The following is a 12,365-nucleotide window of genomic DNA, read 5'->3' as shown; positions in this document are numbered from 1 at the left end:
CTCTTCATCTCAGGGTCGTGTGTTTGAGCCCCACGTTGGGCACAGAGTTTACTTAAAAAAAAAAAAAGAGGGCGCCTGGGTGGCTCAGTTGGTTAAGTGACTGCCTTCGGCTCAGGTCATGATCCCAGGGTCCTGGGATCGAGTCCCACATCGGGCTCCCTGCTCTGCGGGGAGCCTGCTTCTCCCTCTCCCCCTCCCCCTGCTGGTGTTCCCTCTCTCGCTGTGTCTCTCTCTGTCAAATAAATAAATAAAATCTTTAAAAAAAAAAAAAAAAAAAAAAGAAAAAGAAAATTACCCAGCAATGAAATGTTCCTTTCAGTTCCCATTTTATGTCAAAGGGCATTCAAATTTTTCTTTCATGGTGATCTCTGTGCCTTTACTAGTCATCTGTGTGACATTCCAGCTAGTCTTCACTGGGTAATAATGTGAATCCCCACTTTCTGTCCCTCAGGAAGAATATGTTCAAGAGGGAATAAGATGGACACCCATTGAGTACTTTAATAACAAAATCGTATGTGACCTCATAGAGAACAAAGTTGTAAGTATCAGTCTGGTGTGTCTCTTCACTGCACACAGGTTTGTGTCAAGTGGGTTTTTGTTCTCTTGTGTCATTGCTTTAGAGTAGGGGAAGTGATAACTCTGATTCGCAGAGAATTTTAGCAATGACATCAGTTGTGTGTATAGATGTCTGTGTAGTAATATGAACATGTGTATATGAATAAAATGTCAGTTTACAAATGGAAGTTGTTACTGAATTCTGAGAGAAGACGTCTGTGACTTAAATGGGTGGCATAGCGAATGAAGAGGCATAGAATTGGCCCTGCCTTCTGGACCATCTATACAGCTCCTAGGACTGTAGCCCTAAAATTTATCCAAAAGAAAACAAGAAGGGTGTAGGCAGAGATCTGAACAGTACTGTTTGTTTGGTTTGGTTTTTTATAAAAGTCCAAAACTGGAAATAGTAAAAACATCCAAAGACAATTCAGTCTTTAAATAAACTATAACATATCAGAGCAGGAAAACACAGACATTAAAATAGTAAGTATGAAGACTATGTAAAGCATGGAGATTGTTTATAAAATAATGCTATGTGAAAAGAGTAAATGCATGAGAGAATGTGTCCACTCTGTAGCCGTGTAAACCACGCCTCTGTGGGTAACAGGTTGAAAGCGAACATTAAGAAATGTATCAGGGTCAAAGGAAAATGTTTTCATTTTTCTTTTGGGTTTTTAAAAGCAACTTAGTACAAGTAGGCGTCAACAGATAGTGATCTTTATATGAGTTTGAATAGAACTTCAGGGAGTTAAACCTTTGTTTTGAAAATGGACTTTGCTCCATCATTGGATCTAAGCGGTTAACTCCCATTTGGGATTATTAATGGCATTCTTGCTCAAAGGGAAAGACTGACTTTCAAGATGGTATCTTGAGTCTGGGGAACTATTTCCTTGCTAAAGAAAAGACCTGATAAGCCACTGAACTGGGGCTTTCAACAGTCACTGAATTGGGGCTTTGCTCACTTGGTCCCATCAGAACCCTCCTGGGATCATGAGCATCCTGGATGACGTGTGCGCCACGATGCACGCAGTAGGGGAGGGGGCAGATCAGACGCTCCTGCAGAAACTTCAGATGCAGATTGGGAATCACGAGCACTTCAACAGCTGGAACCAAGGCTTCATTATTCACCATTATGCTGGAAAGGTATGTCCAGAGAACGGGGTCCCGCGGGATAGGAGAAGTTACCCTTCCCAGTGTCTGCCTTCATTAAGCCTTTGGGTCTGTGATCTGTTTTCTCATGAGGCAACTGATAACAGGATCCATATAGCTTCTTCTGCTTCTCTGTATTTTATTCATTCAGCATTCATCCATTCATTCAACAACACGGGACCTATGAAGTATTTGCAGAGGCCGAACGAAGGGTAGTAGACACTACTGCATATTTTTAAATCATGAATTGCCCTGGCGTGTATATTAACTGCTGAAGGAATGGATTTTTGTCTTGCCTCTTGCAGCAGTCACAAGCCTGTATCCCTCACCTGCCTGTGCCTGTTGGGAGTATACATAAGGCTTGCTCAGTCAGTAGAACATCCGACTCTTGATCTCAGGATCGTGAGTTTAAGCCCCATGTTAGGCACGGAGCCTACTTAAAATAAGTAAATAAATAAAAGTAAAGGCTTGCTTTTGATGTTGGTCCTCATAAGATGCATGCTTACTGTGTGCCTCCCGGGCACCAGGCTTTGTCTAGGTGCCGGTGAGACAAAGATAAGTGAGTTGAGGTCATGATATTTAGGGTCTTCTAATCCTATGGAAATCCACTGGTCTCACCTTTTATCCCATCTACTCTCTTGTTAACCAGGGTCCCTGAGCATGAGTTTTTGGCTGACTTGATCCAATTATGATACCATTTGCGGAAAAAATTGCAACACCTCAGATGACATGTCCCATTGCAATGGATTAATGAGCAGAAGGAGTTTTCTTTTATTCTATTATAATGAAAATTTAGGGAAAGAATTAAGTTTATTACTTACACAGTCCTGTGGATTAACTAGAGAAAGGGTATGTGGTCATGGTAGCTGGAGTCCTGATCATAGATCATCTGGGCCATGTAGGCAGCCAGGTACCACTCATCAACATCCACAGACCATCACCACGTAAGTTAGCTAACAAGTTAAATAAAACATGCACAGCCTTAATGTGACAGTTCATGGTGAAATCCCTATCGTACATCTGGAAATATTCACATTCTGGTAAGAAGAGCTATGCCAACTTGGATTTTTTTTGTTCAGTGAAATACTTACAGGATAAAATTAGATTTCTTTCCATTCTTGGCCAGGTATCCTATGACATGGATGGCTTTTGTGAAAGGAACCGTGATGTGCTTTTTATGGATCTGATCGAGCTTATGCAGAGCAGTGAGCTGTAAGTGTGTTTTGCCTTATCTGACATGGCATGTAGGTTTGATCAAATTTTTAGTGTTTAAAAAAAAAAAAACAACAACTTACGGCATTTGAGTGGTCAGCAGTTAGTTCCTTTGAGCTCTCAGGTCTAGATTATCACTGGACAATTTGGTTTTTCATAATAATTTTTCTTTTCCAATCCCATGTACCCCTAACATCTTCTGCCTCCAGATTCTATGTGCTATGTGCATGCCCTTCAGGGCCCCTAGCTTCATCATTTTCAGCAGTATAATCAGAGAGAGGCGACTATCCTGGGGTTGGGTTGGGATGGCCATTTCTGACTAAGAGTGGAATGTTCTGGTTCTGTGATACTCTGCCCTTAGAATATCATCCCAGGAATTTTCCACGGTCACTTAATTTTTTGAATGGCTAAAGGCTTAGCAGGATGTGAGATGACGTGTCCCCGAAGCACTTGGAAAATGGCTCAAAAAATTTGGGAGGGGCAACTTAAGAGGGATTTCCTCGGGGCGCCTGGGTGGCCCAGTCGCTAAGCGTCTGCCTTCGGCTCAGGTCATGATCCCAGGGTCCTGGGATCGAGCCCCGCATCGGGCTCCCTGCTAGGCGGAGAGCCTGCTTCTCCCTCTCCCACTCCCCCTGCTTGTGTTCCCTCTCTCGCTGTCTCTCTCTCTGTGTCAAATAATAAATAAAATTTAAAAAAAGAAAAACGAGTGTGCTTTTCAGGCTTTGGCCGGAAGTTGTTCTTCTCCATTTCATTCTCTTCCATCCGCCCCCTGCAACTCCCCTGGCCCACATCTCCCTGTGCTGTACTTCCCCGTGCTCACGCCCCAGCTTTGGAGATCCTGAACTTGTTTTTGTTTGAAAACACAGAAAATCGATTTGCTCCTCTCTTAAAACGTCAGGTCAGCCGGAAGTCCGCCTCGTGGGTTTCTATGCCCGTCAGGTGCAGACCTGCTTTCAGATTTTTTTTTTTTAAGATTTTATTTATTTATTTGAGAGAGAGAATGAGATAGAGAGCATGAGAGGGGGGAGGGCCAGAGGGAGAAGCAGACTCCCTGCTGAGCAGGGAGCCCGATGCGGGACTCGATCCTGGGACTGCAGAATCATGACCTGAGCCAAAGGCAGTCGCTTAACCAACTGAGCCCCCCAGGCGCCCGCAGATTTTTTTTTTTTTAATTATTAAAATTACTGCCGAGTTTGAGAGCTGTTGATGCTCCCATGTAAACTCCTGTCCTATAGACACGGTCTGTTGCTTATTAAACATGTTTGCTGCAAAAATCTGTAATCGCATCTGACTTTATTCAGTCAGCTAGCACATATTTATCAAGCACCCACCATGTGCCAGGCTGTGTCCAGACACCAGGGGCACTGAGGTTACTAGGACATTGTCCCTGCCCCGTGCCTTGGTGCATATGAACAAATGCAGCTCCATTGGAGCGATTAATGAAAATCTATTCAACAGGCAAAGGATTGGTGAATTACTGCTGTTCCACTTAAAGTGATTTGTACTCAAAAGCACAGTTTGTCAAGGTTTTTTGCAGGGGCGGGAGGCACAGTGGACTACTGCCCTTGAGTAGGCAAAGGTCACTGATGCTACAGAATATCCTACAATGTGTAGGGCAGCCTACCCCTCCCCACCCCAACAAAGAATTCTCCAGCCCCAGATCCCAGTATCAATAGCACCAAGATGGAGAAACCCTGCCTTAGATCAAATCAGGATCTGCACTGGATCTTGACAGTTCACACACATACCCGAGCTCCGGTCTGTCTTACTAATCTTAACGCAGCAAACCCGTACTGACTCCCTCCATGTGTCCTCTGGTCAAGGTGTACCTCGGTTCCAATGAGTGGGCAAATTGAAAAGGCAGAGTTTTAAAATGTGTTTTCCAGGCTTAGACGCTAAGGTGCTTAGATCTTAGAATTCTTCCTCTGTTTCTCTTGCCCACTGCTTATTTCCCCGAGACACACCTTGATGGCTCGTGCTTTGAGTCAGATGGCCTTTCTGGAGCCAAGGTTATGCACTTCTGCATGGCCTTTCTGTCCATTCTCCATGGAAGTAGGCTTTCAGCCCCCGAGGTACCCACTGATTGCTAATCCATTTTCTTTCTCCCTTTCCAGACCTTTTATAAAGTCCTTATTTCCAGAAAATCTGCAAGCTGACAAGAAGGGACGCCCAACTACTGCCGGAAGCAAAATAAAGGTTTGTTCTATTTGGGAAGGTTTATAGATGCCTGTAAGAGGCAGGGTTTTCTAGCAGTCAGGAACTGCACCCTGGGCCAGGATGAGGTCAGGGAGATGTATCAGCCCGGTTACAGAAGATGTCCAGACGTAATGCCACTGCTTGAAAAAAGGGACAGGATGCACGCCGAATTGGACTTGGTTGTCCTGAAACCCCAAATGGACATTAAACACCTCATAGCTTCACAGTCAGCAGATGATAATCAGCTACTTTCTACGAGGAAATGGCTTTAATCGGAATCTGGAAGAATTCACATTAAACAAGCAGAGAAAATTTTAGGATTGAGAACCACATTTTGGATTTTGATGACCTTTTCCCAGACTGACCCCAACACCTGCCAATTATGGAACTTCACGTACCTGGAATCCTCCTGGGTCTTACAGGGGCAGTTTAAGCCCCCTCCCCACTAGCTGTTGCAAGCCCCTCCTTTCTGCAAATTAGGGGCACATCTGGCCCGGTCGTGTCTTAACATCTAGAAGGAGTTCCTCCAGTGTTTTTTGGGAGCCCCTGTGGAGAGTGCACTGTGTTATCTGAGCCACTGTGTGGTGAAATTCATTGTCCCTAATTACACTCTGAACTTAGAGGTTGTGTCAGACACACTTAGTCATGTAATTCTGTGAGAAAGTCACTAAACTATTTTTAAAAAAAAATCATACCCTATTGAATTCAGCAATCCGTCTAAGGCATGTAGCGCACTGCTGGAAACATCATACACACAGAATGTACCTGGTCTCCGATTACACTCTGCTCCGTCTCCAACGGGCCCCTCTCCTGTGCGCCTCACTTACTCAACTCGGCTTCATTCTTAGTGGACTCTTGTCTGCGCATGTCCGTGCCCCCTCCCTGGCTCTGTGCGTCCAGATCTTGCTCCACCTCCACAACCACTGCCATTGGACGCCATGGTGGTGGTTATCTGTTCTTGTCACTGGCTCTCTTCTCTGTTTCCTGTATGGAAGCCTGCCTCCCCAGCCCCTGAGGGCAAGAACACTGGCTGGAATAAAGGAAACGACCTCATAGCAGTGAGAAGATCCCAGGCGCGAGCAGCCTTCGGGTTTGGAGGAGGAAGTCAGATGCAAGCTCAGTTTTGGACTAGAGGGTAGAGTCCTCTGGGACTGGGGACAGTCATGAGACGTTTGAGTCCTAGAGACGTTTAGTAGCCCTGGGACGGTCTCTGGATTGGGTTCACTGGAGCCGGGAGTCCACAGCAGAGAGCAGATGCCATTCTTATGAGGCCCCAGATAGTAATGTCTGTGTGAAGCTTCTGACTCATGCCTTTACTTCAAGGTCCTGGATAAGGATTAGCTCTGGGCTGGAAAATCTAGTCACAAGACTGTCACATTCAGATCCAAGGGGCCCAGATCATCAAGGTTACAATGACTCACTTTCAAGTGGTCTGGATTCTCAGTTGAGCTTATTCCCTATAAAACAGAGGATGGAGATAGAGGCATCTTTCTCCTCATTGGAAGACTTGACCTCTTTCTTTCCTTCATATTCTCGTCTAGTTGAATGCTCAAAATTGCCACCTTCTGGGCATATCAAAATATTCAGGATTGCAGCAACTGCAAAGATGGCTATTGTCTTGGGAGGTCAACCTCAAGTCAGCCAGCTTAAGTAGGATTGTAATACTGTCCATATTCTTACCCCTAGGGGTACCATCCTTTGTGGATGTGTGACCCATGTTCGTCTGATGGTTTACCTCCACGTGGGAATGAAATTCTCCCCGTTTTACAATCCCTTCTTAAACACCTTTTAGAGACGCATAGCCATGGCCAATCTCTTAGACCTCTCATATCCACAGTATTTTGCAGATAATAAGTATCATCTTAATGATATCCCTGAAGTGCACACATTTAAAGGGATCTGGAGTTCCTTGGAAGAGAAATTAAATTTATGTTCAAGGTAGCTTTAGTGTTGGATATTCTACTGTATTCTAATTCTTCTAAAATTTCAAACTGATCTGTAAGATCTAATTAATGAATACTCATTTGGTGAGAACTCTATTTTCTTATTTATAAATCATAGTATGCTGTATTTAATAGCACTTTCTGATGTTGAGGCTTCACTAAATTCTACATTGTTGTGACTAGAAGAGACCAGTTTTGCATTGAGAGTCAAAGATTGACGCCGTGGGAAATTGCACTGAGCTCAGCGCTGGCCAAGTGGACAGGCCCGTGGCTTCATCTAAGTGAGAGCAGACTCTGGTGGAGTGGATACGTCAGGAGGCGAAAGAATCATGCGGGGACTGGACTCAGTGACTTTTTTTTTTTTTTTTAAAGATTTTATTTATTTGTTTGACAGAGAGAGACAGAGAGAGAGAGGGAACACAAGCAGGGGGAGTGGGGGAGGGAGAAGCAGGCTCCCCGCAGAGCAGGGAGCCCGATGCGGGACTCGATCCCAGGACCCCGGGATCATGACCTGAGCTGAAGGCAGTCGCTTAACCAACTGAGCCACCCAGGCGCCCTGGACTCATTGACTTTTAATGTCCTTTCCAACCTTTAGATTAAGATATTAGAGGTCTTCTAGTTCAATCCACTTAGTTTACAGATGGGGAAACTGAGGCCCAGAGAAATTTAGTGATTTGTCATGTAGTTTGCAAAGAGTAGAGGCAGAACCCCAGCCTGGTCTTGCTAGTAATCTGTGTTGAAGGTAGAATAGGAGCCTTCACCCTGAGCCTTTTCTCGCTGTCCTGTCTGCATCTTTTGCCTTATACTTCTGCTGAGCCAGTGCCTCTGGTAGACTTCTGTCGTAACTCCTGGACTGTTCTGGTCTAGAGTCCGGAGAAATCCAGTTGCTGCTTCCCAACCACCTCAGGAGACCTCTAAGGTTGACCCATAGCTGAATTCAGGATAATTTCGATGGTCGAGGTGTATTCCTATTTGCCAAAATGAATTTTCCCACAACCTCAAGGCTTTATCTACTCCTCACTCACTATGTTAATTCCTCTTATATCACACCAAACTATCTCCTGTCTTCCCTAGGAAGGCAGGATAGCCTTGTGTTTAAGGAACAGACTTGGTAGGCTGCACACTTGAGTTCAAGCCTCAGCGCTTGTCACTAAGTGCGTACTTTATGGTGACATTTCCTTGTCTAAAAAAATCAGAATCATAATAATAATAGTAGCTATCGCTTAGAATCGTGAGGCAGAAATGAGAAGGTCCGTGTGTCTAGCCCCTGGTGCACATTCAGTAAATGTCATCTGTTACTACTTGGAGCTAAGGAGACCCATGTCAGTTGGCAGGTCACTCAGGTCACATTTGCCCCTCTGTGTGTTCACACTGAGGTGAAAAGGTGTGCTGTTAAAAGCTTAGGCCTGAAGAGTCTGCCAAGTTATTCTTGGGAATTAAAAAGGTTTGATAAAATTAAAATATAAAAAAATAAAAACAAGTTTGGAGACTTAAAAAGAAACTGTCCAGCTCCACCTTCTGTGTTGCAAAGATCATCAGATTTGTTCTCAGATACAATTGACGTCAACAGAGGAGATGGAAGTCCATTTCCTTTTTCACTATAGGGCTTTGCTTTGGCCGTGCAACCTCCACAGCTTTGTCCTTGCCTCTAAGCATTGCAACACATGTTATATCCTGCACTTGTAAACAGAGAACATAACTCACCAGGGACCCTCTTGCTTTGAATATACTCAAGAGTTTTTCTCAAGGGTTTCAGATTTCCCAAACCCATGACAACAGCAAAGCCCTAATTGCAAGAGGACTGTCTACTGCATGCAGATCTCTTCTGCTGACTTGGTCATGGTTTCCTGGCTTTCGAGATCCCTTCTCTGTTGTCCTTTAGACGTTTTCTCTCTTCACACTGATTTGCTCGGTAGGAGAGTTTGTGTGGGCCTCCTCCTTGGCCCCACAAAGGCTCAGCTGTGTGGTGGTGGGAATGCTGACGTGGGCCGTGCTCTTTCTTCTGAGTTGGAGATGTTCATGATTTGAAATGCATCATAAGCAATTCCAGCTTTATTTATGTGGCTTTCTCTGCTTGAGCCCAGTTTCCTTTTGGGTACCCAGTACGCAGGTAGTAAGAGATGATTTCATATTGAGTATTTGGTGAAGGAGCAGGTTACCTACCACTCAGAAAGCAGATTTGTAAAAGGACATGCTGAGGAAGGTGAATGAAGTGAGATTTTTTTTTTTTTTAAAGATTTTATTTATTTGGCAGAGAGAGACACAGTGAGAGAGGGAACACAAGCAGGGGGAGTGGGAAGGGAAAAGCAGGCTTCCCACCGAGCAGGGAGCCCGATGTGGTGCTCGATCCCAGGACCCTGGGATCATGACCTGAGCCGAAGGCAGACGCTTAATGACTGAGCCACCCAGGCGCCCCTGAAGTGAGAATTTTGATGTATCTCCCACTCTTTATGAATTTCCATCATTTTAATACAGTGATTCTTCATTGGTTGGATTGCCCAGAAAGAGAGAGTACAGGGGCCTTTGATGCTTTATCCTTGCAAATAATTTCTCTTCCCTGCCCCACCCTTGCACCAAAAAAAAGTTTATGAGAACAATGTGTTTGCAAAGGCCCTCAATCAGTATAAACTTAATTTGTTAATAACTGGCATGCTTCCTTGTTTCTCATGAAAAGAACTGTATGTGAAGATTTACTGGTTTTGTTGTTTTGCTTTATTTTATTAACTATACTAAAAAGACCTGGTTGTTTTTTCAAAATCTAATTTCAGATCCGTGTGTAAGTGTTAAAATCATAAAAGTCAGTAGAGCCTTTAGAAAGAAAGTAGACCAGGGGCACCTGGGTGGCTCAGTTGTTAAGCATCTGCCTTCGGCTCGGGTCATGATCTCAGGGTCCTGGGATCGAGCCCCACATCGGGCTCCCTGCTCAGCGGGAAGCCTGCTTCTCCCTCTCCCACTCCCCCTGCTTGTGTTCCCTCTCTCGCTGTGTCTCTCTCTGTCAAATAAATAAAATCTTAAAAAAAAAAAAAAAAAAGGAGACCAGAGGCAAGCTTAATGAACAAGTTGTCACGAAGATTAATTTCTAGCTATCTATTTGCACACTAGAGTTTCACAGCTCTTCTTTGAACCTTGGTCTGCCTGAGAGAAAGTTCCACGTTTCCATCTGATGTTACTCTTCCTTTCTAGAAACAAGCCAACGACCTTGTGAGCACCCTGATGAAATGTACACCTCACTACATCCGCTGCATAAAACCAAATGAAACCAAGAAGCCCAGAGACTGGGAGGAAAGCAGGTATGGTCAAGATGGCAGACCGGGGGGCGGGTGAGCCCCGCACATGTTCCCTCTGCTCAAGATGGGCTACCCAATGCCAAGGGCAGAAGCAGTTTAAATTGCTTTCAGATGTGTTTCACGTCCTGTGTCTTAACTTTTTCATGGTGAACAGGGCCTTTTCTTCCCCCCTCCTCGTCTTTTCCTAAAATGTTAGCAGTGCCATTCAGTTCAGAATTAGCAATTTATAATGTTGATCTTGGCTAGTCTGGGGACAGACGGGGGAAAAAAAAAAGCCTTAATCCTGCAGAGTCAGGATGGTTTTAAAATTAGTTTGAGGCCCTGTGTAGACATTCTTAGTCCACTTAGCTCCCCATTGGTACCCACAGGATGGGGCCTAGCATGCTCTCAGCTCAGGGTTCAGAGTCAAGGTCTAAAGAGCTGGTTATAAAGCAATCTGTCATTTACTGCTGCTCTTGGGGATGCTGGGGGCATGTGCTAGGTTCGGTACCTGCCCCTGAGGACTGACTGTGTTCATGAGCAGAGTGATGACTCCCTCTGGGAGGGCACAAGCCCCAGGGAGGTGTGTGATATATGGCATGCAACGAGCCCTCTCCCCTCTGACCCCTGAGGAATCCTGGGCCCCCATTCCTCCTACAGCAGGCATTTGGGGATGTGGACTCTGCAGGCTAGAACGGAGGTGTTGAGTGGGAAAATGTTACAGATGACTAGAAAATACAGTTTTATCCAATGGGGGAGGGGATCCAGACCCACACTCCTAAGAGGCCCGACCCCACCATCCATGGGCACACAGGAAGCAGGACTGAGGCAAGACGTTACGGTGACTGGATAGGAGGGAGGAGCCCGCCATGGTCACCGGACAGTCAGGTCCCTGGACAGGAGCATACAGAATTCCTATCTTTTCTTCTCTCTCTTGGAGAAAAGTAGATAGACTTAGGTATCCAGTGATGTATCAAGGTTGAGCTCCACAACGGCAAGACCAGGGGGACAGTCATGGCTGCTAGCCTCCCTCTCTGAGAGTCGTGGGTAGGTCTGTTCCCATCCTGCCAGTGAGAGCCTTTCTAAGCATGGCAGGCAGACAAGACCTGGTCCGTTATAAGAGGGACAAGATGAGTGGTGAGGAAAGTGCCCAGGCCCCAGCATTCACTGTCAGTCCTTGTTTGTGTTTTCCCGCTTCATGTGCAGCCCGAGTCTGTTTTCTCCCCTCACGCGGCTACGGGATATAGCAGTCTTCCGTTTCATCAGTCTGCGATATTCTGAGGAATCTCGTCCATAGAGGCATGCTCCTCAGGCGTCCTTTCTATTGAACGGCTGACCCTGATTCCTCTTAAACGTGATCGGGTAACGATATGGAGGCTCCGATGAGGGACCCTCTCCCCCTAGCTGACCAGTCCAGCTTCCGATGGCTCTTGTATTATTAGCAGGCTCTACAGTCTTTCTCTATGTTGGTGTGACCCTGATCCAACATCTCTGATCTGCTCTACGAATTGACTTTTCCATCTGACAGCTCCTGTGTTCATTCCCAGCAGTCGTCCCGTTTCGCTGCAATCTCCACTCCCACTGCAGTTCCTCTGAAGGCACTGGATGTGGAATCTGACCATCCCCCTTCTTGGTCATTCCCCTGGATGTACTTAATTTGCCTTCTGCTTTTTTGAAACGTGTCACTCAGTTTCTCCTTTGAGTCTAAGAGGGTAGCAGCACTGTCACCTCTTCCCACCTGAAGATAGAAAATGTCTATTGTTTGGTTGGTTGGTTATTTATTTTGCCTTCCTACACTAGTTCTCAAGCTTGTGGATGCACCAGAGTATCCCTTAGAGGGCTTGTGAAAACTCAGGTTGCTGGGCCCCGCTTCCAGAGATTCTGATTCGGTGGGCCTAGGTGGGGCCCAGGAATGTGCATTTTTTAAAATATTTATTAGCGAGAGAGCGCGTGAGCATGAGTGGGGGAGGGGCAGAGGGACAAGCAGACTCCCTGCTGAGCAAGGAGCCCAACGCAGGGCTCTATCCCAGGACCCTGAGATCAT

At 45.6% G+C, this 12,365-nt stretch overlaps 1 protein-coding gene across 1 annotated transcript in view; it reads left to right on the top strand.

The window, feature by feature from the left end:
• MYO1E (myosin IE) overlaps positions 1-12,365 on the top strand; it is a 79,153-nt gene that overhangs the window by 23,765 nt on the left and 43,023 nt on the right. Inside the window, exons 9-13 of the mRNA XM_081831158.1 lie at positions 452-538; positions 1,531-1,698; positions 2,831-2,916; positions 5,031-5,112; positions 10,239-10,345. Coding sequence (XP_081687284.1) covers positions 452-538; positions 1,531-1,698; positions 2,831-2,916; positions 5,031-5,112; positions 10,239-10,345 — 530 coding nt within the window. The remainder of the gene's footprint in view (positions 1-451; positions 539-1,530; positions 1,699-2,830; positions 2,917-5,030; positions 5,113-10,238; positions 10,346-12,365) is intronic.

The sequence above is a fragment of the Leptonychotes weddellii genome, chromosome 9 (genome assembly GCF_054177405.1).
Source record: "Leptonychotes weddellii isolate Sample4059 chromosome 9, ASM5417740v2, whole genome shotgun sequence".
Taxonomy (NCBI): domain Eukaryota; kingdom Metazoa; phylum Chordata; class Mammalia; order Carnivora; family Phocidae; genus Leptonychotes; species Leptonychotes weddellii.
The sequence above is the reverse complement of the archived record's forward strand: the minus strand, read 5'-3'. Positions and strand labels throughout refer to the sequence as shown.